This window comes from Lucilia sericata, unplaced genomic scaffold (assembly GCF_015586225.1).
Source record: "Lucilia sericata isolate MDLA Ls3-8-SP2 unplaced genomic scaffold, ASM1558622v1 Contig000688F_arrow, whole genome shotgun sequence".
In the NCBI taxonomy this organism is placed as follows: domain Eukaryota; kingdom Metazoa; phylum Arthropoda; class Insecta; order Diptera; family Calliphoridae; genus Lucilia; species Lucilia sericata.
In genome coordinates, this window is record NW_023994691.1 from 64,674 (window position 1) to 87,288 (window position 22,615).

Sequence of the window (22,615 nt, forward strand, 5' to 3'; positions counted from 1 at the left end):
ATGGAAATGATAATAAGACAAGAAAAACTAAATTAAAAATACGATAAACCTTTCATCTCAATGACCCCAAATAGTAGTTTATTGCAAAGAGTTTTTATATACAGAAAGAAAATACAAAGGTATACAAATAATCTTTCCTTTTCAATAGTTTTAACACAACTTTTTACAAGAAAGTCGAATATAAAGATCGGTTCTTGCACAGGGTAATAAATATGAAATACCACATAGAGGATAGAGCCAACCAAAGTTTTAGAAATAGCCTTATCACTACATGGTGGTCCGTAGTATTCTAATAACGAAAACCATTTAAATTTTAAATGTATTAGACTGCAGAAGAGCCATAACTAAGTACTCTTTTGGTGGTAAACTTTGCATCATATGGGTACTACATTTGCTATAAAGGTAAGAGAAGTTGATGAGGTTATCCTAACGAATGCAAAATCATCTTATTATGTAGACATTAGACTATAATTCTTTTCAAAGATCATACCTATCGATTATATATCTCGGTTGACACTTCAGTTGCGTGCCATGTGGATACCGGACGTTTTGTAAGCAATAGCTAGACTGAAATCATTCTGAAACCGCAACTGAAGTTCGATTGCCATTCATAATCGGCCCATTAATATCTTTAGATTTCTTTGGAGTTACATTAAAACGCTTAAAACCTTGGAAGAGCTTCAGGCCAACATCGAACTCGAAACTTTTTTGTATTTCGTATACTCGAGTCATGAAAATTGGGTCCAACGTATTGACTCGTGCCTGCGCTTCTGCGAAAGACATTTGAATGATTTCGTATTCTATAAATAATATAATATTATCCATCAATTCTACTTTAATTTAAAATAAAAATCCTTTCCGTAACTAAACCAGAAATCTTTTAATTGAGTACATACATATGTAAATTGTTCGTAATGGAAAACCTTAACGTAGGCAATCTGTTCTACTTCGACGGGAAATTGCAAATTCTTATCTCCACTTTTTATTCTTTCGAGACTGTTTGTGTTTGCATTGATTTGAGCACTTGAGTTGTTAGTATTGTAATACTTTACCGAAATCCTGTTTTTTGGTTTTGAGAAAGAACTGTAGAGGTTGCCTTTTCGGAAAGCTTTCGACATAAATTTAAAGCCCAGTTAACTTTTCCTATTCTTAGACTTTTAGTATAAGCCCATGGCTTTAATTAAGATCATGGTCCCTATTCTATCTTTCCGATTGCTTGCCTTTGCAGTTTCATCATCCTACTGTTATTAAATAGGTTAAATTCTGTTTGATATATACAGTTTGAATAAGCACCAGTTGCTATTCGCCCAAACATATCTATTGTATAGCTAATCGAAATAATCTCCAATCGAAATGAATTCCGAAATAGCTCTTTTGAGCCCTAAGCCATTCTCGGAGGATATGGCTTCCCAGGTATCCATACATCTTTCATCAGTTTCGATATAAACATTTAGGCATTTCTTTGAAGCTGTTTTCGCGTAGTTATAACAGTTGAAATATGACCAAAAAACGAGTTTTTCCGATTTTATGGACATGATAACTCATTAAACAAGTTCATTTCTATCCAATAGTACAGTTTGAATAAGCATCAGCTGCTATTCGTCCAAAAATATCTGTTGGATAGCTAATCGAAATAATCTCCAATCCAAATGAATTCCAAAATAGCTCTTTTGAGCCCTCAGCCATTCTCGGAGGCAGGTATCAATACATCTTTCATCAGTTTCGATATAAACATTTAGGCATTTCTTTGAAGGTGTCTGCGCGTGGTTATAACAGTTAAAATATGACCAAAAACTATTTTTTCGATTTTATGGACATGATAACTTGATGTAAGATCAAATTCAGCCCAGCTCTATCCTTTACAATCTGGGTTAAAAGTTTATGGGTCTGTGTAATTAATAGAAATATTTAATGACTGTTTTCATTGATAATTTTCTCTAGACAGGACTGACATAGTTAAATCGAAGTTATTTGGAATCATTACAAACATGTGTTTAATACATAATGTATCAATTTTTATTTAAATATAACTAGGATATTCTACAACGATTTTTTTAATAAGAATAGGATTTTTGTGTGTATATTTTTATTGTATATTTATGTACATATCTAAACATCCGTTTCCATGTGTGGTACAATTTAAATACCAATGAATTACTTATTCATATCCGATTACAATCCAATGATGACAGTACTTGTAAATACACACATTTTAACAACATATGAAGAAAGTTTTTTTCTTTAAATTTTGTGAAATAAAAGTGTCTAGACCAAACATTTCAATTGAGTTTTTAAGAAAACCACTTGAAATTTTTTTGAAATACAAAAAAAAATTGGAACAAGTGTCACATTTTTAATTTGTAGACAAAATAGAGTAAAAGAACCATTATGTTATGTAGTAGATTATATCAATTGGATTGTGCAAGAAGTGCTTTTAAAACACACAATTTTATATAGAAACGACAAAATGACCAACAGTTGAATAATCGTGCCCGTATTGTAATCATATGTTCAAACGAATGGTAAATTGAATGAATTTTTGTGTACGTACATACATATGTACATACATACGTCTATGCTGAGGATAATAAGGGTATTTGTATTACTCGAATGCAGTGATTTTTATTTACAAAAAAATTTTAGGAAAAATTTCATTATTTGTTAAAACTCCAAATAAAAATTGGGATATTTCCTTAAATGAATTTATAAATCCAACTTTTCTTAGTTCAGTTTTTGGTCGTAAAGAATTTTAAAATTGTACTAATTTTTACTCATAATATAGGGGTTAATGTTTATGTTGGACTCTGGTAAATTATGTGGATAACAATTGAGTTGGGAAAAGGAAATTCATTACATATGCAATAATATCCTGAGATTTTGTGTGAAATATCGGCAATATCCCCTTTTCTAAAGAATTTCTTGTACAATTTGTGCACTCATTGAATACCTCTAATGATTCTCACAAATTTTGTCTGTACCTGCGGCATGCCGCACATAATTTATGGTTAATTTGTAGTTTGTTAACTGGTCACTTCACTGGGCAAGGGAAGCGAACGTTACTAGAGGTTTAACAAGAAGATCGGGAAAAAATGCTGGTGTCAGCATACAACATTTATTGTATGTAATCATGTATGTTGTATTTTTGTATCATCACTTGTGTGTATACCAAAACAATCTCATAAATTTAAAGGCAAATTTCTTGTTTAGCTAGAATTTAAAGTTTCTCTTGAACCTATAAAATTAAACATGAAAATAAAAAAAAAAGAGTATTATTTAAGGAATATGGGAGTATATCTTGAATTAAGAGGATTGCGAGTTTGAACATACACACAAAAATGTTATCTATCTATCTATCTATCTATCTATCTATCTATCTATCTATCTATCTATCTATCTATCTATCTATCTATCTATCTATCTATCTATCTATCTATCTATCTATCTATCTATCTATCTATCTATCTATCTATCTATCTATCTATCTATCTATCTATCTATCTATCTATCTATCTATCTATCTATCTATCTATCTATCTATCTATCTATCTATCTATCTATCTATCTATCTATCTATCTATCTATCTATCTATCTATCTATCTATCTATCTATCTATCTATCTATCTATCTATCTATCTATCTATCTATCTATCTATCTATCTATCTATCTATCTATCTATCTATCTATCTATCTATCTATCTATCTATCTATCTATCTATCTATCTATCTATCTATCTATCTATCTATCTATCTATCTATCTATCTATCTATCTATCTATCTATCTATCTATCTATCTATCTATCTATCTATCTATCTATCTATCTATCTATCTATCTATCTATCTATCTATCTATCTATCTATCTATCTATCTATCTATCTATCTATCTATCTATCTATCTATCTATCTATCTATCTATCTATCTATCTATCTATCTATCTATCTATCTATCTATCTATCTATCTATCTATCTATCTATCTATCTATCTATCTATCTATCTATCTATCTATCTATCTATCTATCTATCTATCTATCTATCTATCTATCTATCTATCTATCTATCTATCTATCTATCTATCTATCTATCTATCTATCTATCTATCTATCCTATCTATCTATCTATCTATCTATCTATCTATCTATCTATCTATCTATCTATCTATCTATCTATCTATCTATCTATCTATCTATCTATCTATCTATCTATCTATCTATCTATCTATCTATCTATCTATCTATCTATCTATCTATCTATCTATCTATCTATCTATCTATCTATCTATCTATCTATCTATCTATCTATCTATCTATCTATCTATCTATCTATCTATCTATCTATCTATCTATCTATCTATCTATCTATCTATCTATCTATCTATCTATCTATCTATCTATCTATCTATCTATCTATCTATCTATCTATCTATCTATCTATCTATCTATCTATCTATCTATCTATCTATCTATCTATCTATCCTATCTATCTTATCTATCTATCTATCTATCTATCTATCTATCTATCTATCTATCTATCTATCTATCTATATATCTGTTTATCTTTCTATCTACATATGTAAGTATTGTAATTTCACACAACCTCAATTTTTTTTGTATTCAAGGAGTATGTTAAGCCTTCAATCTAACAACACAAGAATTAAGATTAAAAAATTCAATGTCAAAATTCAACTTAGCATTCATACTCACTTTTCAAAGGACAATATAACAATAGGAGGATTTCAAAAATATTACGCATTTTTCTCACGTAATTGAAAACCAAGGTTTCTTGCCTACAACAAAACTGCAAAAATGTTTCTTTAAAAAACATAAACTAAAATATTGCAATTCAAAGAGAACCCACAGAGAACCAAAGTTAAAATTTATTTCAATACAATACTACAAAAACATTAAAACTTTCAAAACAATGCAACAATAGCAACCAATTAAAGGCAATACCTTTAGATAGATATGAACGTGCAACATAAAAACACAACAAATGTAGATATTTTTGTACGTGTGGAACAATAGTTAGTTTGGGTACCCAGTGATTGACTGACTATAAATAAATACACCAAAAACCTGAAAATTGAAGGCGTGCTGTGCTCAAGAATCTAAGAGATTTAAAACATCCAACGGTTTTTATTTTGTCCACAGCATTATATTCGTAGAGAGCAGGAAAATAGCATAAAACCGGTAATGGCTTACAAACAAATTTCCAACACGAAAAGTTAGCATTAGAGATGAGTACACAAGTTATGTTGTGTGTAAAAGTACTATTTGTGTACTAAATGTTGATATTGTTTATTCGTGTTAAGTAAAAATTTGTACCCAGATATAAATGTTCAAAAATTGTAAGACATTGATCCCAGATAGAAAATCATGGTCATCAAATGGAACATAAGAGCTAATAGCCGTAAGAATCCGATAGACATACAGCTCTAAGTTTAACGGTAGGACCACATAAATCTTATCGAATAACCCTAAAGAAATCAGAACGAGAAGTAGGTATTCTCAGTGGGAAGAAGTCGAAGAATCCGTTTCTGAATTGGTAAAGCCATGTACGACCGTCCCTTTAGCTGGCTGTCCATGTAATCCTTGTGCGCAAGGTACAGGTCACAATTTTGAAGATAATTTGATGAAATTTGTCACATTTGACTTTTTGTCGCCAAGGAAGAAACATATTTAAAATAGTTGAAATCGGTCAATTCTGACTAGATATATAGGACTAAGAGCACAACTTCAGCAAATTGCAGATCATGTGGTAAGGATAGCTGGAGCATTTTTACAAGCCTTTGAGGAAATCAGATCAAAATCCCTTGGGAGTGATGCTATACTGAATATAACATACCTAAACAATACTGATTGGATAAATTTCAGGAATTACGTCCAGAAGACTGATTCAGACAGATTCTGGAATTTTGTTACCAGATCAAATAGGTTCAATAATAATTGTAATTTGCATTTTAAAACAAATGAGTTATGGCCATTTTTTTTTCTAGAAAATTAAGTACAAAGAAGAAAAACTGTTTTTTGGAAAACTACTACCAATACTACATGTTAAATTTTATTTAGTACTAATCCAACGACTTTATTTTTATCTTTTAACTCTATACCTGTTGAAGATGAACAGCATGCAAACATGTTTTTTTGGGGTGTTAAAACAATTCAAGATACTTGTACCTGGATTTGGATTCTCGTATTCTCAGAATATTTGGAAATATGAGAACTAACAACAATGTTATGTTGTGGTACTGAGCAAGAAATTGTGTGGAGATTAAAAAAAGTCTACAAACATTAATAGTACATTAAAGTTAGGTAGTGATTTTTATCACTTCAATTTCACCCAAACACACTTGCACAGAGTGCAACTAAGATCAGTTTAGTTTTAACATTCGTCGTGAACGGTACGGTAACGCATTTTTATAAAACGACGTTCTTAACGCACATTTAATTTAAACAAAAAGTGACAAAATTTTATTAATGAAACAATTCGTGCGATAAACATGAGTACCCAAGAGAATAAAATGTCTCCCGCTAAAGAAGCGGCAGATACTAGTTTAAATTTCTCCAAGAAAACGTTACAAGATTACGAAGTGATATCGGTTATTGGCAATGGAGCTTTTGGTACTTGCTTTAAAGTACGCGACAAAGAAAATGGTAATCTGTATGCCTGGAAGGGCATGGATTATGATGAATTAAGTGAAAATCAAAAAGAATCTCTAGTATCAGAAATAAGAGTTTTAAGACAACTGCAACATCCCAATATAGTGCAATACTATCATCATTTGGTCAACTATGAAGCTAAATCTATATTTATTGTAATGGAATGCTGTGAGGGGGGAGATTTATCGCAGTTAATAGCCAAGGCGAAGGCGGAAAATAAACGTTTCGAGGAACGTTATATATGGCGGGTACTTTTTCAAGTATGTCGGGCTTTGCAGGTGTGTCACAATAAAATTAAGGAAGGTACAATTTTACACCGTGACATCAAGCCGGCTAATATATTTTTGGATATGGAAGGCAATGCTAAATTGGGCGATTTTGGTTTAGCTCGTATGCTAAGGCGCAATGAATCATTTGCAGAAACTTTCGTGGGTACTCCCTACTACATGAGCCCCGAAATTGTTAAGGGTTCTAAATATGATCGCAAATCTGATGTTTGGGCTGTAGGTTGCCTAATTTATGAAATGTGCTCTTTAAGGCCACCCTTTAAAGGCAAAGAATTCACCCAGTTATCGGCCAATATATCGATAGGAAAATTTAGCAGCATACCTGATATATATTCACAAGATCTGCAAGAAATCATAGCTTTCATGTTGGAAGTGGAAAATGAACAGAGACCCAGCATAGAGGTAATATCAAGACATCCCATTCTGGTGCGCAATATCAGTGAATTGGGCAATGAATTTCCCATTTTAGTGGATATTGAAATACAACATCAAGATTTTTATGTAGAGTCTGATTCACACAGTAAATTGGATTACAGTCCTTTACGTGATTTTTCGAGTACTATGTTCTCGGAACAGAATAGCTTTAATGAAGGCTATGGTCAAAGACGTTTGAGTATCACTGGTGTTTTTACACCCGATTTAAAAGCTGAATTATTTTATTCGGCAAAACGTAAGATATTTCCTCTTAATTCAAAATTACAACTTTCGGATCCCGAGTTATATGAAAGTATAAGACGTGAGGAATATGCTACCATAGATGATACGCTAAAGCCCTCTAATTTTAGAGCAGAAAATAGGAAGCAAAAAAACTCGGAAGTGGAAAAGTTATATCAACCAGATTTGGTAACACGCAACGTTTTCGATGATGTGCTGCAAGAAAGACTACAGGCCATAAGAGCCCACGAATCTTTACTAAGGCAAAGGGAAGAAAATCTTAATGTTCGTGAACAGCAACTGAATGAAAAGGAAAAACGTTTAATAGCTTTCGAGCAAAGTTTGGTTTCCAAATGTCAATTATTTAAAGAGGAATGCAGTAGCATGAAAACTAATTCCTTTACAAGACCCTCCAGCGTAAATGAGAGGTTGCGTATGCCCCTACCGGAGGACAAATCGCATTTGCCGAATTTGCCACCACCCATACCACCCCGAAAAACAACTAAACATGATGAAACCTATTGCACCATAGAACCCAGTGATACCACTTTACTCCACCAGCCCACAGTGGCTAAATTAAATATGGCTGCTTTACCAGCTGCCAAAGCATTTCCCACATTACGTAAGGTTACCTTTCAATCACCCAAAAAGTTCATTACTTACGATATTGACAACAAAACCAGTAAACTATTAACTGGCACAGGTGCAAACAATCCTATACATATGCACTCCAGTACCTCCAGCAAAAGTAGTGAAGATTCATCAGAAAGTACAGCAACTTCATCATCTTCGTCCTCATCAACATCAAACACAAAACGTAAATCTATACTCTCGATTTTTGGTTTAAGTCGTAATAATAAAGAAACTACCTCAACAGCCTCGTCAACGACCGCCTCCTCATCATCAGCAAAGACAGTACCAACTAACACAAACATCAAAGATCAGCAACGTGCATCTACGAAAGAAGAACGCGTCATTTCCAAATGTGAAACTGCCGAATTAACCAACATTTGGACTAAGGAACATAAAAAGGCCGCCTTTGAAATGTTAGCTGCCATGAATGCGGCCGAACGTTCCACTGATGGTTATTTGAGTAATGCTCCGCGTCATAAAATACGCCAATCTGTACGAGATCGTAATACCTTACAACGTACACGTTTACGACGTTCACTAATGGCACCACCACGACTACCAACCGGTAATCAAAGAGAACAAATTGTAATTTAATTAGAAGATTTGACGCTATTTTGTTTTTTCGTGGAATTAAAATTTTCTTTTTAAAAGAAACTGCATGTGATGAGGAATATGTTCCAAATATGATTTAAGCTGAAACAGTATTTTAAATATTTATTAATTATAAGATAATTTTAGTTTAGATTAAGATATTAACACATTATGGTGAATAAATTAAAAGTTTATCTCCAAAGAATAATAAGAAGTTGGACTATGACATTGTTTTACAACAATAACATTTCCTTCTCTTCACAGACGAGTTCTGTGTAAATTCAACACACTTGTGAGAACTCAATTCTCTCACAATACTTCAAAACTTTTTCGCGAAAATACCGGGATAATAGGACTTGAACGACGTTTTTTCACAAACACATAACTATTTTTTAATTTTTTACACAATTTTATCGCATTTAACAATCCGAAATATTTTTATTTTTCACAAACTAAAAAAATATTTTTTTAATTTTTTTGACAATTAATTTTTGTGTGTTGAAATTAAAATTGACAAAACAAAGTTTTATATTTTGGTATTGAAAATGAAAAAATTATTTAAAATAAACTTATTTTTTTGCAAAAAAAACAGATTTTAAGTCCGAAAAATATATTTATTAAATGTTTACTGATTAGATGTGGGCAAAATAAATTAAAAAATCTGCGAATGTAGAAATTTAAATGTTATTTATTTTTCCTAAAATTTTCATGTACGATTTTATACAAGTATGTATGTTTGGAAAGTGTGGTGAAAGTGGTTGGAGCTCCAATACTAATACAAAAATTCTACCAATACATACTTAGAGTTAGGTACCGAATGACAACTCCTTTACGTACCAACTGACAAGCCCCAATTTCTTTATATTCTTTGTTTATCTCATTAAAAATTTAATATGAATTTGCATTTTATTTCATTTTTAACTACATGTTGCTGAATTTAATTTCAATTTTTGGAATATTTTTCGGATATGAAATAATTTGGGATTTCAAATTTTGACTTTTTTTGATTTTTTTTCAAAAGTTTAAGAAATTTTTCTATTTCTGTGTATAATAATTTCAATATTTTTTACAAAATATGTATGTTTTCTATTTTCTTTATTTTTAGAAATTTCTATTCTAAAAAAGGAAAACGTTTTCAAAATTTTGTTTTTACAAAGTTTTCAAAATTTTTTGTCCTTAAAATAAATTTCAATTTAAAAATTGTCTCTATTTAAAAACAATCTATATTTGTCAAAATATTTTTTTTTTTAATTTTATGGAAAACTTTCTATTCTTATAGAAAATTTTAGAAATGTTTTATTTGCAAAGAAATTTTTCTAAATTTTATATTTTTATAGAAAATTTTCGAAACTCTCTACTTTTATATTAAACTTTCAAAATTCTTTTTCATTATAGAAAATTTAAAAAAAATCTCTATTTTTATAGAAAACTTTTTAAACTCTCTATTTTTATAAAAAACTTTTAAAATTCTCTATTTTCTAGAAAACTTTCGAAATTCTCTTTTTTTTTTTGTAGAATTTTTTTAAAATTCCCTATTTTCATTGAAAATTTTCAGAATTCTCTTTTTTCAATAAAAATTTTCAAAATTCTATATTTTCATGAATATTTTCTAAATTCTCTATTTTCATTAAAAAATTTTAAAATGTTCTATTTTCAATTAAAGTTTTTAAAATTCTCTATTTTCATTTAAAATTTTCGAAATTCTCTATTAAAAATTTTCGAAATTCTCTATTGAAAATTTTCGAAATTCTCTGTTTTCATTGCACATTTACAAAATTCTCTAATTTCATTACAAATGTTCGAAATTCTCTATTTTTATAGAAAACTTTCAAAATTCTCTACTTTATAGAAAACTTTCAAAATTCCCTACTTTATAGAAAATTTACCATTTTTATAAAAAACTTTTAAAATTTTCTATTTTTATAGAAAACTTTCGAAATTCTCTTTTATTATAGAACATTTTAGAAATTCTCTATTTTTTAGAAATTTTTCCAAATTCTCTATTTTCATTAAAAATTTTCGAAAATCTTTATTTTCATTAAAAATTTTCGAAATTCTCTATTTTTATTGAAAATTTTCGAAATTCTCTATTTTTATTGAAATTTTTCGAAATTCTCTATTTTTATTAAAAATTTTCGAAATTCTCTATTTTTATTGAAAATTTTCAAAAATTTTATTGAAATATTTTCAAAATTCACTATTTTCAATGAAAATGTTTAAAATTCTCTATATGTATTAAAAAATTTTTGAAATTCACTATTTTCACAGATTTTGAATTTTCGAAATTATCTATTACCTGTTTTTCAGAAAATTATGGATTTTTTCTTTTTCAGAATTTTCGAAACTTTTTTTCTAAAAAATTATCAAAATATTAACTTCTGTGATAACAAATATCTATTTATAGAAAATTTTTAAATTTTCTCGTTTTATAGGTTCATTTCATTAATTGAATAATAACGGTTTTATTTAAATACTTCAAAAGAATTAATTTGTATCCATAGTTGCATTAAATGGCCGTGTTTACATTACAGATAATTCTCTGCTGACATGACAGCAGAGACTTGCGCCGATTCGGCTTAAGCCGACTAAGCCTAGCCGCCGAACAAAATGTCAAAGCCGCCGCCGCCAAAAATTTTTCAGCTTAATACGGCTTGAAAATTTCGCCATATTTTGTACAATTTACAGAATACTTTCGCTAAATTTGTGGAATTTTACAATATAAAATTAATTTGTTTTCATTTAAGCAAGTTTTCTTTTATCTAATAATAAGCCGCCCAATGAAATTTGGCCGGTGTAGAACTTTGCTCAACGTTCGATGTATATGCTTCGCCTCAGATATTTTCGTGTTTTCGCGCCTAATTCGAGTCGCTGCTTTGACTTCAAACCAGCTTCGTTGACGTCAACGGAGCTACACCTTTTTACATTGCTGGTATGTCATACCGTAAAGGGCTAGGGTATCGAACATGTGTATTTCAAATGGGAAGTGCAGTTGATGTCAATTCTGCCGACTGCGAAAAGAAATTCTGCTAGAATTTTTCGCGCCAAACTGTTTTCTGCATTTTTTATTTGCCACAAAAAATCTGTTGTTGTGTGTGTGCGAAAATCTAAAATGACAGAAATGATATTCTTTAAATAAAAAAATAATTTTTTACTAAAAATTGAAATTAATAAGATTGTATTCTATACTACTATACCGCGGGTCATTGTACAAAGAAACAGCAAGTGTTGGGTTGAATTTAGTTAAATTGTTAATAATTATGATGAATTTTTTTTAAGGCGGGGTTTGTTTTCGTTTCATACCCAAAAGTGTTTATCGAAATCTATATTTGGCATATTTGTGAGATCTAGAAGATTAAAAAATGTAAGTAATGGTGTTAATTAATTATTTATTTGTCTATAAAGAACGTCTTTCTTTTCAAGAAAGAGGAGGCATCATGATGGTCTCCTGGAAGAATGCCCACATATATACCTCCCTAGTCACCTAGGCGGGTGGTGGTCGGTCGGCTAGTGGTGACATGGTATATTATCACCTAGAGGCAATGAACGGAAGCTGATTGCCGTATTCAGGGGGTATCCTTGAGATACATACTTATTATTATACCATTGATCTCAGCAGAATCACGACCATACACCCATAATAGAGCGCGATGTCTGTCTGGTGTGCCTTTCAGTGAAGCTCTTGTTGTCTCCAAACACTATGGTGGCCGAATATTTACAAGAAACAATTGTTAAGCCGCCTTTTATACAAATTTATAGCTTTGTAGAGAATGTCTTCACGGACCTAGAGGAACCTGGCTAGGTATGTATATGTTGTTTGGGCAAAATATTGGTACTAACCATTGTGGGCTTTATGTCGACTTTAGGTCCCTTATAGTTGTCACACTATACCAAATAAGCATTCTTGCTGGAATTAAAGTTTAAAACAAGTTTAATTCCAGTCAAACATTCAAATTTCAAGTGTTGAAATACACTTTAATTCAATAGCATTCTCCAGTGAAAACGAAACTTGAATTCAAGTCGAACATTACAATGTTTTTACAGTATAATTCAATGCACGAAATCTATATACATAATACATATATAAAATTCTAACGTTACTGACTGACTGACTGATTCATCATCGTAGAGCCTAAACGGTTTTAGCTAAAGAGCTGAAATTTAGACAAGAGGTTGGTCTCCCACCAAATAGATCCACTTCGAAGGGATTTTTGGAATTTCGAATGATTAGGGGGTTAAAAATGGTAAAAAACGGGTAAATTCGGTAACCTCATATCTCCTAAACTATAAAAGATACAAAAACAGTTTAAAGCTTATCGTCGTTCATTTAAAAAATAAGCGGGCAGGTGTCTGGTACTTTTTTCAAATTCGGCCCCTTTGGGGAATTAACGGGTAGAAACTGTAATTTGGTACTTCTTTTGCACCCCATGTATCTTTTAAACCAGAGAACATTCAAAAAATATTTTTGAATCCTTCATAACTTGACGAACAAATAAAAATATGAATTTAGTACTTTTTGGATATTCGGACGTTTAAGGGGTGAAAATTGTACCTACTTTTTGGTACTTTTTTATAAAACATTGTTTTTGGTTTATTAACTTATACATATGAATACATAATAACGGGCTCCCAATACGATGTTGCAACTGGTACTTTTTTGACTTAGAACTTAGAAACATGTAATTAAGCACTTGAGAATCTATAAAAGTGGACTTTTTGGTACTTTTTCGTTCTTCAAAAGGTACTTTTTGAGTTTTCTATTCTTCGTTCTTCGACTGGTACTTTTTGAATTTTTTATAATATTGAACTTAGAAACATGAATTTAGGAATGTACAGCCCGGATTAAGTAATAACATATAAAAGGGAACTTTTTGGTACTTTTTCGTTCTTCAAAAGGTATTTTTTGAATTTTCTATAATATTGAACATGGAGTAAGTGAGAACATATAAAACGGGACTTTTCGGTACTTTTTCGTTCTTCAACTTGTACTATTTGGATTTTCTTTTATAATGAACCTAAAAACATAAAACTAAGCAATCAGGGACTTGAGTGAATGAAAATTTAAACTGGAGTATTTCTGGTAATTTTTCGTTCTTTAACTGGTACTTTTTGAATTTTATAAAATATTGAATATATAAACATAAAATTAAACACGCAGTATCCTAATTGAACGAAAATTTATCTCGCTTACGTAAATTTTGCAAAAAGGGCTCGATATCAATCGAAATCTCTATAGGCCATAGTTGACCCTGCTCCCTTCAATAATTGATTTTAACGTTTTCTACGTACTTAATAATACCATAATAAAACAATTTTTGTTGGAACGAAAATATGTAATGAAATCTTCTTCAGAAAATGACTTAAACGCACATAAATGGCTTTCAAATGTCGATGTCGACGAAATAAACATTTTTAGGAACCGAAACCCACATTTATGAAAGATAAAATAATGAGGATCGGTCCGCCAATATAACCCTCTTACAGAAAATCAGTTTATAGCTAATACATCATTCCAAAGTTATCATTATGATAGAATTATGGTAGAATTAAAAAAAAAATACTTTAAATTATATATATTATTGATCCAATTCCACATTTAAGTCCCTAATCCGAAAATCACGGTGACGTTCTTATTAATCTAATGATCGGACCACTTCCGAAATTTGCTTTTTTACGACATATGATTTGCCGAATATAACTCTTACTTCTTACTTATTTTAATCATAAAATACCACTAAAATAGGAATAGTCTTCCTTTAGAGTTGCGAGTTTTCATACATTCTAATAATGTTTTCAAAGTGAAACTTTTGGAATATTTTTCAATCTCTTTGTGATCCCTTTAAATGATGTTGTTCTGGAAGAACTTTAACATCCATGTAAACATTTTGGGTAATAAACTGGGGGACTACCAATGAGGGGAGCGGAACCTCCCATATGAATTAAATACAAAAATTCGTTTATCTGGGAAACTAATATAACTAAATTCTTCAAATTTTGCACGAACAACTTTAATATTCATCTGAACATTTTGGAGAAAAAAGGGCGCACTTTCATCTGGGGGGCTTGGAGTTCCCATATGAATTAAATAGAAAAATTCGTATATCTGAGAAACTATTAGAGCTAGAATCTTCAAATTTTACTGAAGAACATTTAGAGAATAACGGGCGGACTTTCAATGGGGGCTTGGCAATTCCCATATGAATTAAATACAAAATTTTGTATATCTGGAAACTATTAGATTATTCAAATTTTTCATAGATTAAATTAAAATCTTAATTAACGTTCGGAATAATTGGCGAAATTGCAATAATTTGCGTGGAATCTCCCATATATAACAAATTGTATATCTGGAAAACCATTGTAGTTGGAATCATCAAAATTGTTAAGTAGGTTTCTTATTTATATTGCTTTTAGGGTAGCACAGCACACTGGGTATAGCTAGTAAATAAACAAATAAAATATCTTTGTTTTTACGTTATTGATCATTTTCTTAATGCAAAATTTTTTAGAAACTGATTTTCTGCAAGATGTTTTATATGGAAGATAGGGTTAAATATCGGCAGATCCTAGTAAAACTTGGAGAAAGGATTTGTTTTTAATTTTTAAGAATTTTTTATTCATCCCTGCATAATTTCTCATGCAACTTTTGAGTTTGCTCTGTTTTGTTGTTATAAACAATATATTTGCTTCCAAAATCCTAGTTTCTGATCTCTCGGATTCCGTTTTTATTTAAAATCGTTGAAAAATTAAAAACTAAAGGCTCAGTTAGTCTCTACGTTCCGTTCCGTGATGAATCAGCTGATTCTTTTTTGGCTTACGAAAACCTGTGTAAGTGGTTAGTTTTGCCGTAACGTTGAAGTTATGTTGCGGATGAACCTGTAGAAAATAGATTTCAATCCGCAACGTTAAGTGACAGCTACAAACAGCTGACATAAAATACATTAAAAGGATATACTAAATGTTATGAATTTTAAAATTAAAAAAAAACGCGAAAAATAAAAAAAACGTGAAATATGTCAAAGAAAATATAAGAGTTGACATTAGTTTCAACATAAACGACATAAGAAAAAAAAGTCCAAGAAAGAAATTAAAAAAAATCGAGTTCCGTGTTTTTACTTTTTATAATTAACTTAATTATTAAAATTCGTTATAAATGTGTCCACTGATAATCATTGGTCAAGAAGTTTGTATATCGTGTTTTTAAAATAGACGACGAGAAATTAATTTTTAATTTTTAGTTTATAGCTAATACATCATTCCAAAGTTATCATTATGATAGAAATTAATTTTTTTAGTTGAACAAAATGATATTTTGTATAATAAATTTAACAAGGAATATAGATTTCTAAGGAAATGGGAATTCCTGGTAAGAATCATAAAAGTCTATAATACAATTGATTAATAAATCTGTTTCATTATACCCTACACCACTTTAGTGGGGAGGGTATATTGGATTTGTGCTGATGTTTGTAACATACAAAAATATTCGTCCTAGACCCACCTTAAAGTATACCAATCGGCTTAGAATCGTTTTCTGAGTCGATTAAGCTATGTCCGTCCGTCCGTCCGTCTGGCCGGCTGGCTGTCCATGTAAACCTTGTGCGCAAGGTACAGGTCGCAATTTTCAAGATAATTGGATGAAATTTGGCACGCACGTTTTATTTGACCCAAGGACGAAAATGGTTAAAATCGGTCCATTATTTCACCTAGCCCCCATAGAACAGAACCCCCCGAAAAGGGCTTCTGAGCTCATAATTATGTTAAATATACAGATATATCGATAAAATACGGCACAACTAAGTTTTATAGAAGTCTTGATGACCCTGCCAAATTTCATAAAGATCGGGCCCCATTTGACCCTAGCTCCCATACAAAGTCCCCTTCAGAAAATTACTTGAATGTCCCAAATTAACTTATAAACACAAATATCGCGATGAAATTCAGCACAATAAAATATTATGTAAATATAAATATATTCACAAAATTTTATCGGGCTTGGTCCATATTTGCCCCTAGCCCCCATATAAAGCCTCTTTCAGAAAATTAGTTTTTCATCCATAAATTGCTTAAATGTATAGGAACAAGGGAATATTGAAGATAAATGCTTTATTATGAAAAATAAATCACATTTAATATTCATAACTGGTGTAGGGTATCATATGGTCGGCCACGACCGACTATACTTTCTTACTTGTTTTTATTTATTTAATTGCAGAGAACAGAAAAATACAAATGTCTTTTCAATAGAGGCGCTAAATCTATATAAAATTGTAAATATATGGAAAAAACAACTCTAGCAAAGAAAGAAAATCAACTCTGGTTTTTGACACAAGAAGTCGGAGTTGCTTTTTCCGCTGTTATTCTTAAAAACAGCTGCTACGTTCTTACATAGAAACTAACTACACATAAACAGTTAACGGAACGTTACAGAACGGAAACGTTACGGAACGTAGAGACTAACTGAGCCTTAAACGTAGTTGAAAACTTAGCCGGCTTACAGTCGATTTTAAGCCGCCGCCGACATATTTAGTGTCAGTCGCCGCCGCCGTTAATATTTGTCGGCGCAGGGCATAAGAAAAAAAAGTCCAAGAAAGAAATTAAAAAAAATCGAGTTCCGTGTTTTTACTTTTTATAATTAACTTAATTATTAAAATTCGTTATAAATGTGTCCACTGATAATCATTGGTCAAGAAGTTTGTATATCGTGTTTTTAAAATAGACGACGAGAAATTAATTTTTAATTTTTAGTTTATAGCTAATACATCATTCCAAAGTTATCATTATGATAGAAATTAATTTTTTTAGTTGAACAAAATGATATTTTGTATAATAAATTTAACAAGGAATATAGATTTCTAAGGAAATGGGAATTCCTGGTAAGAATCATAAAAGTCTATAATACAATTGATTAATAAATCTGTTTCATTATACCCTACACCACTTTAGTGGGGAGGGTATATTGGATTTGTGCTGATGTTTGTAACATACAAAAATATTCGTCCTAGACCCACCTTAAAGTATACCAATCGGCTTAGAATCGTTTTCTGAGTCGATTAAGCTATGTCCGTCCGTCCGTCCGTCTGGCCGGCTGGCTGTCCATGTAAACCTTGTGCGCAAGGTACAGGTCGCAATTTTCAAGATAATTGGATGAAATTTGGCACGCACGTTTTATTTGACCCAAGGACGAAAATGGTTAAAATCGGTCCATTATTTCACCTAGCCCCCATAGAACAGAACCCCCCGAAAAGGGCTTCTGAGCTCATAATTATGTTAAATATACAGATATATCGATAAAATACGGCACAACTAAGTTTTATAGAAGTCTTGATGACCCTGCCAAATTTCATAAAGATCGGGCCCCATTTGACCCTAGCTCCCATACAAAGTCCCCTTCAGAAAATTACTTGAATGTCCCAAATTAACTTATAAACACAAATATCGCGATGAAATTCAGCACAATAAAATATTATGTAAATATAAATATATTCACAAAATTTTATCGGGCTTGGTCCATATTTGCCCCTAGCCCCCATATAAAGCCTCTTTCAGAAAATTAGTTTTTCATCCATAAATTGCTTAAATGTATAGGAACAAGGGAATATTGAAGATAAATGCTTTATTATGAAAAATAAATCACATTTAATATTCATAACTGGTGTAGGGTATCATATGGTCGGCCACGACCGACTATACTTTCTTACTTGTTTTTATTTATTTAATTGCAGAGAACAGAAAAATACAAATGTCTTTTCAATAGAGGCGCTAAATCTATATAAAATTGTAAATATATGGAAAAAACAACTCTAGCAAAGAAAGAAAATCAACTCTGGTTTTTGACACAAGAAGTCGGAGTTGCTTTTTCCGCTGTTATTCTTAAAAACAGCTGCTACGTTCTTACATAGAAACTAACTACACATAAACAGTTAACGGAACGTTACAGAACGGAAACGTTACGGAACGTAGAGACTAACTGAGCCTTAAACGTAGTTGAAAACTTAGCCGGCTTACAGTCGATTTTAAGCCGCCGCCGACATATTTAGTGTCAGTCGCCGCCGCCGTTAATATTTGTCGGCGCAGGACATAAGAAAAAAAAGTCCAAGAAAGAAATTAAAAAAAATCGAGTTCCGTGTTTTTACTTTTTATAATTAACTTAATTATTAAAATTCGTTATAAATGTGTCCACTGATAATCATTGGTCAAGAAGTTTGTATATCGTGTTTTTAAAATAGACGACGAGAAATTAATTTTTAATTTTTAGTTTATAGCTAATACATCATTCCAAAGTTATCATTATGATAGAAATTAATTTTTTTAGTTGAACAAAATGATATTTTGTATAATAAATTTAACAAGGAATATAGATTTCTAAGGAAATGGGAATTCCTGGTAAGAATCATAAAAGTCTATAATACAATTGATTAATAAATCTGTTTCATTATACCCTACACCACTTTAGTGGGGAGGGTATATTGGATTTGTGCTGATGTTTGTAACATACAAAAATATTCGTCCTAGACCCACCTTAAAGTATACCAATCGGCTTAGAATCGTTTTCTGAGTCGATTAAGCTATGTCCGTCTGGCCGGCTGGCTGTCCATGTAAACCTTGTGCGCAAGGTACAGGTCGCAATTTTCAAGATAATTGGATGAAATTTGGCACGCACGTTTTATTTGACCCAAGGACGAAAATGGTTAAAATCGGTCCATTATTTCACCTAGCCCCCATAGAACAGAACCCCCCGAAAAGGGCTTCTGAGCTCATAATTATGTTAAATATACAGATATATCGATAAAATACGGCACAACTAAGTTTTATAGAAGTCTTGATGACCCTGCCAAATTTCATAAAGATCGGGCCCCATTTGACCCTAGCTCCCATACAAAGTCCCCTTCAGAAAATTACTTGAATGTCCCAAATTAACTTATAAACACAAATATCGCGATGAAATTCAGCACAATAAAATATTATGTAAATATAAATATATTCACAAAATTTTATCGGGCTTGGTCCATATTTGCCCCTAGCCCCCATATAAAGCCTCTTTCAGAAAATTAGTTTTTCATCCATAAATTGCTTAAATGTATAGGAACAAGGGAATATTGAAGATAAATGCTTTATTATGAAAAATAAATCACATTTAATATTCATAACTGGTGTAGGGTATCATATGGTCGGCCACGACCGACTATACTTTCTTACTTGTTTTTATTTATTTAATTGCAGAGAACAGAAAAATACAAATGTCTTTTCAATAGAGGCGCTAAATCTATATAAAATTGTAAATATATGGAAAAAACAACTCTAGCAAAGAAAGAAAATCAACTCTGGTTTTTGACACAAGAAGTCGGAGTTGCTTTTTCCGCTGTTATTCTTAAAAACAGCTGCTACGTTCTTACATAGAAACTAACTACACATAAACAGTTAACGGAACGTTACAGAACGGAAACGTTACGGAACGTAGAGACTAACTGAGCCTTAAACGTAGTTGAAAACTTAGCCGGCTTACAGTCGATTTTAAGCCGCCGCCGACATATTTAGTGTCAGTCGCCGCCGCCGTTAATATTTGTCGGCGCAGGGCTCTGCATGACAGATAACTTAATGACAAAATTTCTTCATCTTGTTTGCTTTCGTGGTGGTATTAAAAAAAAATATATATAATAAAAACTTAAGCAATTAACAAATTATTAAGAATTTTTAAGAAAACTAAAAACAAAAAATATAACAATTCTATCAAAAAAGTAAGATTATAAACGTGCACAAAATGGCAAATTTCGGTTCACCAAATGATTTTTACACGTCAGGCCCGACAGATAATGCCTACAACTTTGATATGCCAGAATTTGATCAGGAATTGTAAATATGACCAAAATTTAATACAAATCAATTATGGAAAGATAATTAATTCTTATTATTTGCAGAAATTTCCAAAATTTCGATAATACTCAGACCTCAGTGCCACCAAATTATGACCTAAACTATGCCAATCCTAATGCCGGTGGTGGTGGTGGTAATGCCATGGGTTCATTCTATGATCCCAATGCATATGCACCAAATCCCTACGAACAGGATAAACAATTTAAAGCAACGGGCAGTGGCAATGAATTCGATGATGAGCCTCCCTTATTAGAAGAGTTGGGTATTAATCCAAGTCATATATTCCAAAAGGTAAAAGAAATATTAGGGGAATAAAAGAAGTATTATAATTTTTGTATATTATTTTAGACCTTGGCTGTACTCAATCCCATGCGTGGGGCCGATCAATCTATATTACAGGACACAGATATGGCTGGACCGTTAGTGTTTTGTTTGGCTTTAGGTGGTTTCTTGCTTTTGGTAAATATCATCATGTTGTAGTTGTGAGACAATTTAATTTTGTTTTCATTATATAGAGTGGCAAGGTAACATTCTCTTATATTTATGGCATTGGTGTAATGGGTTGCATAGCCTTCTACAGTCTACTTACTTTAATGGCTTCGCAAGCTAATGTAACATTTGGAGCCGTAGTTTCTGTTTTGGGCTACTGTCTATTGCCAATGGTAGTCTTATCGGGCATTAATGTTTTAATAACTATACAGTAAGTACCTATTGTGGAATATTTTTGTAGAAGTGCTTTAAAATTTTATTTTAATTATAGAGGAACTCTGGGACTTATTGTTGCTGGCCTTTGTATATTTTGGTGTTCATTATCGGCTTCTAAGCTGTTTGTTACAGCCTATTCAATGGATCACCAACAAGTACTCATTGCATATCCCTGTGCCCTTTTATATGGAGTTTTTGCTTTAATTACAATATTTTAAATTTTAGTTATTTGCTTTAAAAAACGTACTCTTATATTTTACCTTATAATCTACACAATTAAAAATTATGTATATTGTTATAACGATTTCGAATGAATCATTTTAATAAACAAAATTTGTATACCTTTGAAACAAGAATTATTAGCCCACAATATTCGTGGCTCCTCTTAAGGCTAAATAACCTTGTATAATATCCGAGGGTAGAGTTCTTATAATGCGGAATTCTTCAGCGTTATGATAGTGCAGCTTAGTTTGTGGATCTGTGTACGGTGCTTCTAAGCCGGAAATATCTGAATATTTTTTAGCAGGCTTCAACGAGGGCGGAGCATTAAGGGAATTATCTGAAAAAGAAAAATTAAGATTTCCATATGTAGGTCAAGAACAGCAAATAACTGATGACTTCACGATATTTAGCTTTCAATATGTATAGAAACAGATAAATGTATTTAATATCAATAAGAGCCCCTTTTTTAAACTTACATAAAACCACTTCCTCCGGCCAAGGCAAAGATTTTTCCTGTGTTACTATTTGTTTAAGGGATTTCCATACAAATTTCTTACCACCAGGTTCAATATAACTAAATTTAGGATTTTTAAATGTCAACTTAGGTCTTGGTTGTGGTATAGCTACTGACGTGGTGTTGGCCGTAGGCAAATTTGTTACACCTACAGAGCTCTCCTTGTTTGGAGTATTGGAACTTGTACTATTTTCAGGGTTTTCTTCTGATTTAATTTCTCCTTCATGTTCTTCGATTCTTGATTTTTTACAAGGAATATCTTCCGACATTTCCAGACAATTTATCAATTTATTGAATGATTCCCGAAAAAAATGACAAAATAAATTTATTTCCAAACTTCTAAACAATAACAAACTTAAAAATGGTTGGCAACTTGCGCAATTATATGATTGAATAATTCATTCACAATTGCACCAAAACAAATGTGTAAAAACGACCGTTTCGCACAAAAACAAATTCGCAAATTGCAAAGCATATT

The 22,615-nt window shown here is 31.3% G+C and overlaps 3 protein-coding genes across 6 annotated transcripts; 2 read left to right on the plus strand and 1 right to left on the minus strand.

The window, feature by feature from the left end:
* The first annotated feature begins 6,405 nt into the window (after nucleotides 1-6,405).
* LOC119607350 (serine/threonine-protein kinase Nek5) lies at nucleotides 6,406-9,095 on the plus strand. The gene has a single exon (XM_037961218.1). It carries the CDS (start codon nucleotides 6,501-6,503, stop codon nucleotides 8,826-8,828), a length of 2,328 nt encoding a protein of 775 aa, XP_037817146.1. The 5' UTR covers nucleotides 6,406-6,500; the 3' UTR covers nucleotides 8,829-9,095.
* Nucleotides 9,096-15,900: 6,805 nt separating this feature from the next.
* Nucleotides 15,901-21,751, plus strand: LOC119607335 (protein YIPF5). 3 transcript variants are annotated; one of them, XM_037961199.1, is made up of 9 exons: nucleotides 15,901-16,188; nucleotides 17,038-17,515; nucleotides 17,571-17,698; nucleotides 18,548-19,208; nucleotides 20,046-20,675; nucleotides 20,741-20,987; nucleotides 21,045-21,155; nucleotides 21,212-21,396; nucleotides 21,457-21,702. In XM_037961199.1, the coding sequence occupies exons 5-9, from the start codon at nucleotides 20,584-20,586 to the stop codon at nucleotides 21,617-21,619; spliced, it is 798 nt and encodes a 265-aa protein (XP_037817127.1). In that variant the 5' UTR covers nucleotides 15,901-16,188; nucleotides 17,038-17,515; nucleotides 17,571-17,698; nucleotides 18,548-19,208; nucleotides 20,046-20,583; the 3' UTR covers nucleotides 21,620-21,702. The 3 variants fall into 3 exon arrangements, with proteins under 3 accessions (XP_037817127.1, XP_037817126.1, XP_037817128.1); XM_037961198.1 differs by lacking the exon at nucleotides 15,901-16,188 and having other exon boundaries at nucleotides 17,411-17,698; nucleotides 18,548-19,025; nucleotides 19,081-19,208; XM_037961200.1 differs by lacking the exons at nucleotides 15,901-16,188; nucleotides 17,038-17,515; nucleotides 17,571-17,698; nucleotides 18,548-19,208 and having other exon boundaries at nucleotides 20,411-20,675; nucleotides 21,457-21,751.
* Nucleotides 21,408-22,559, minus strand: LOC119607338 (INO80 complex subunit C). 2 transcript variants are annotated; one of them, XM_037961203.1, is made up of 3 exons: nucleotides 22,100-22,559; nucleotides 21,744-21,960; nucleotides 21,408-21,599 (listed from the first exon to the last, which is right to left on the minus strand). In XM_037961203.1, exons 1-2 carry the CDS (start codon nucleotides 22,404-22,406, stop codon nucleotides 21,761-21,763), a joined length of 507 nt encoding a protein of 168 aa, XP_037817131.1. In that variant the 5' UTR covers nucleotides 22,407-22,559; the 3' UTR covers nucleotides 21,408-21,599; nucleotides 21,744-21,760. The 2 variants fall into 2 exon arrangements, with proteins under 2 accessions (XP_037817131.1, XP_037817130.1); XM_037961202.1 differs by lacking the exon at nucleotides 21,408-21,599 and having other exon boundaries at nucleotides 21,694-21,960.
* Between the last annotated feature and the right edge of the window lie 56 nt (nucleotides 22,560-22,615).

Coding starts and splice junctions, on each gene's coding strand:
- LOC119607350 (XM_037961218.1), top strand. CDS start 6,501: ATGAGTACCCAAGAGAATAAAATGTCTCCCGCTAAAGAAGCGGCAGAT.
- LOC119607335 (XM_037961199.1), top strand. CDS start 20,584: ATGGCAAATTTCGGTTCACCAAATGATTTTTACACGTCAGGCCCGACA. Junction 20,676..20,740: donor CCAGAATTTGATCAGGAATT/GTAAATATGACC, acceptor TATTATTTGCAG/AAATTTCCAAAATTTCGATA. Junction 21,397..21,456: donor AATGTTTTAATAACTATACA/GTAAGTACCTAT, acceptor TTTTAATTATAG/AGGAACTCTGGGACTTATTG.
- LOC119607338 (XM_037961203.1), bottom strand. CDS start 22,406: ATGTCGGAAGATATTCCTTGTAAAAAATCAAGAATCGAAGAACATGAA. Junction 21,961..22,099: donor GCCGGAGGAAGTGGTTTTAT/GTAAGTTTAAAA, acceptor TTTCTTTTTCAG/ATAATTCCCTTAATGCTCCG.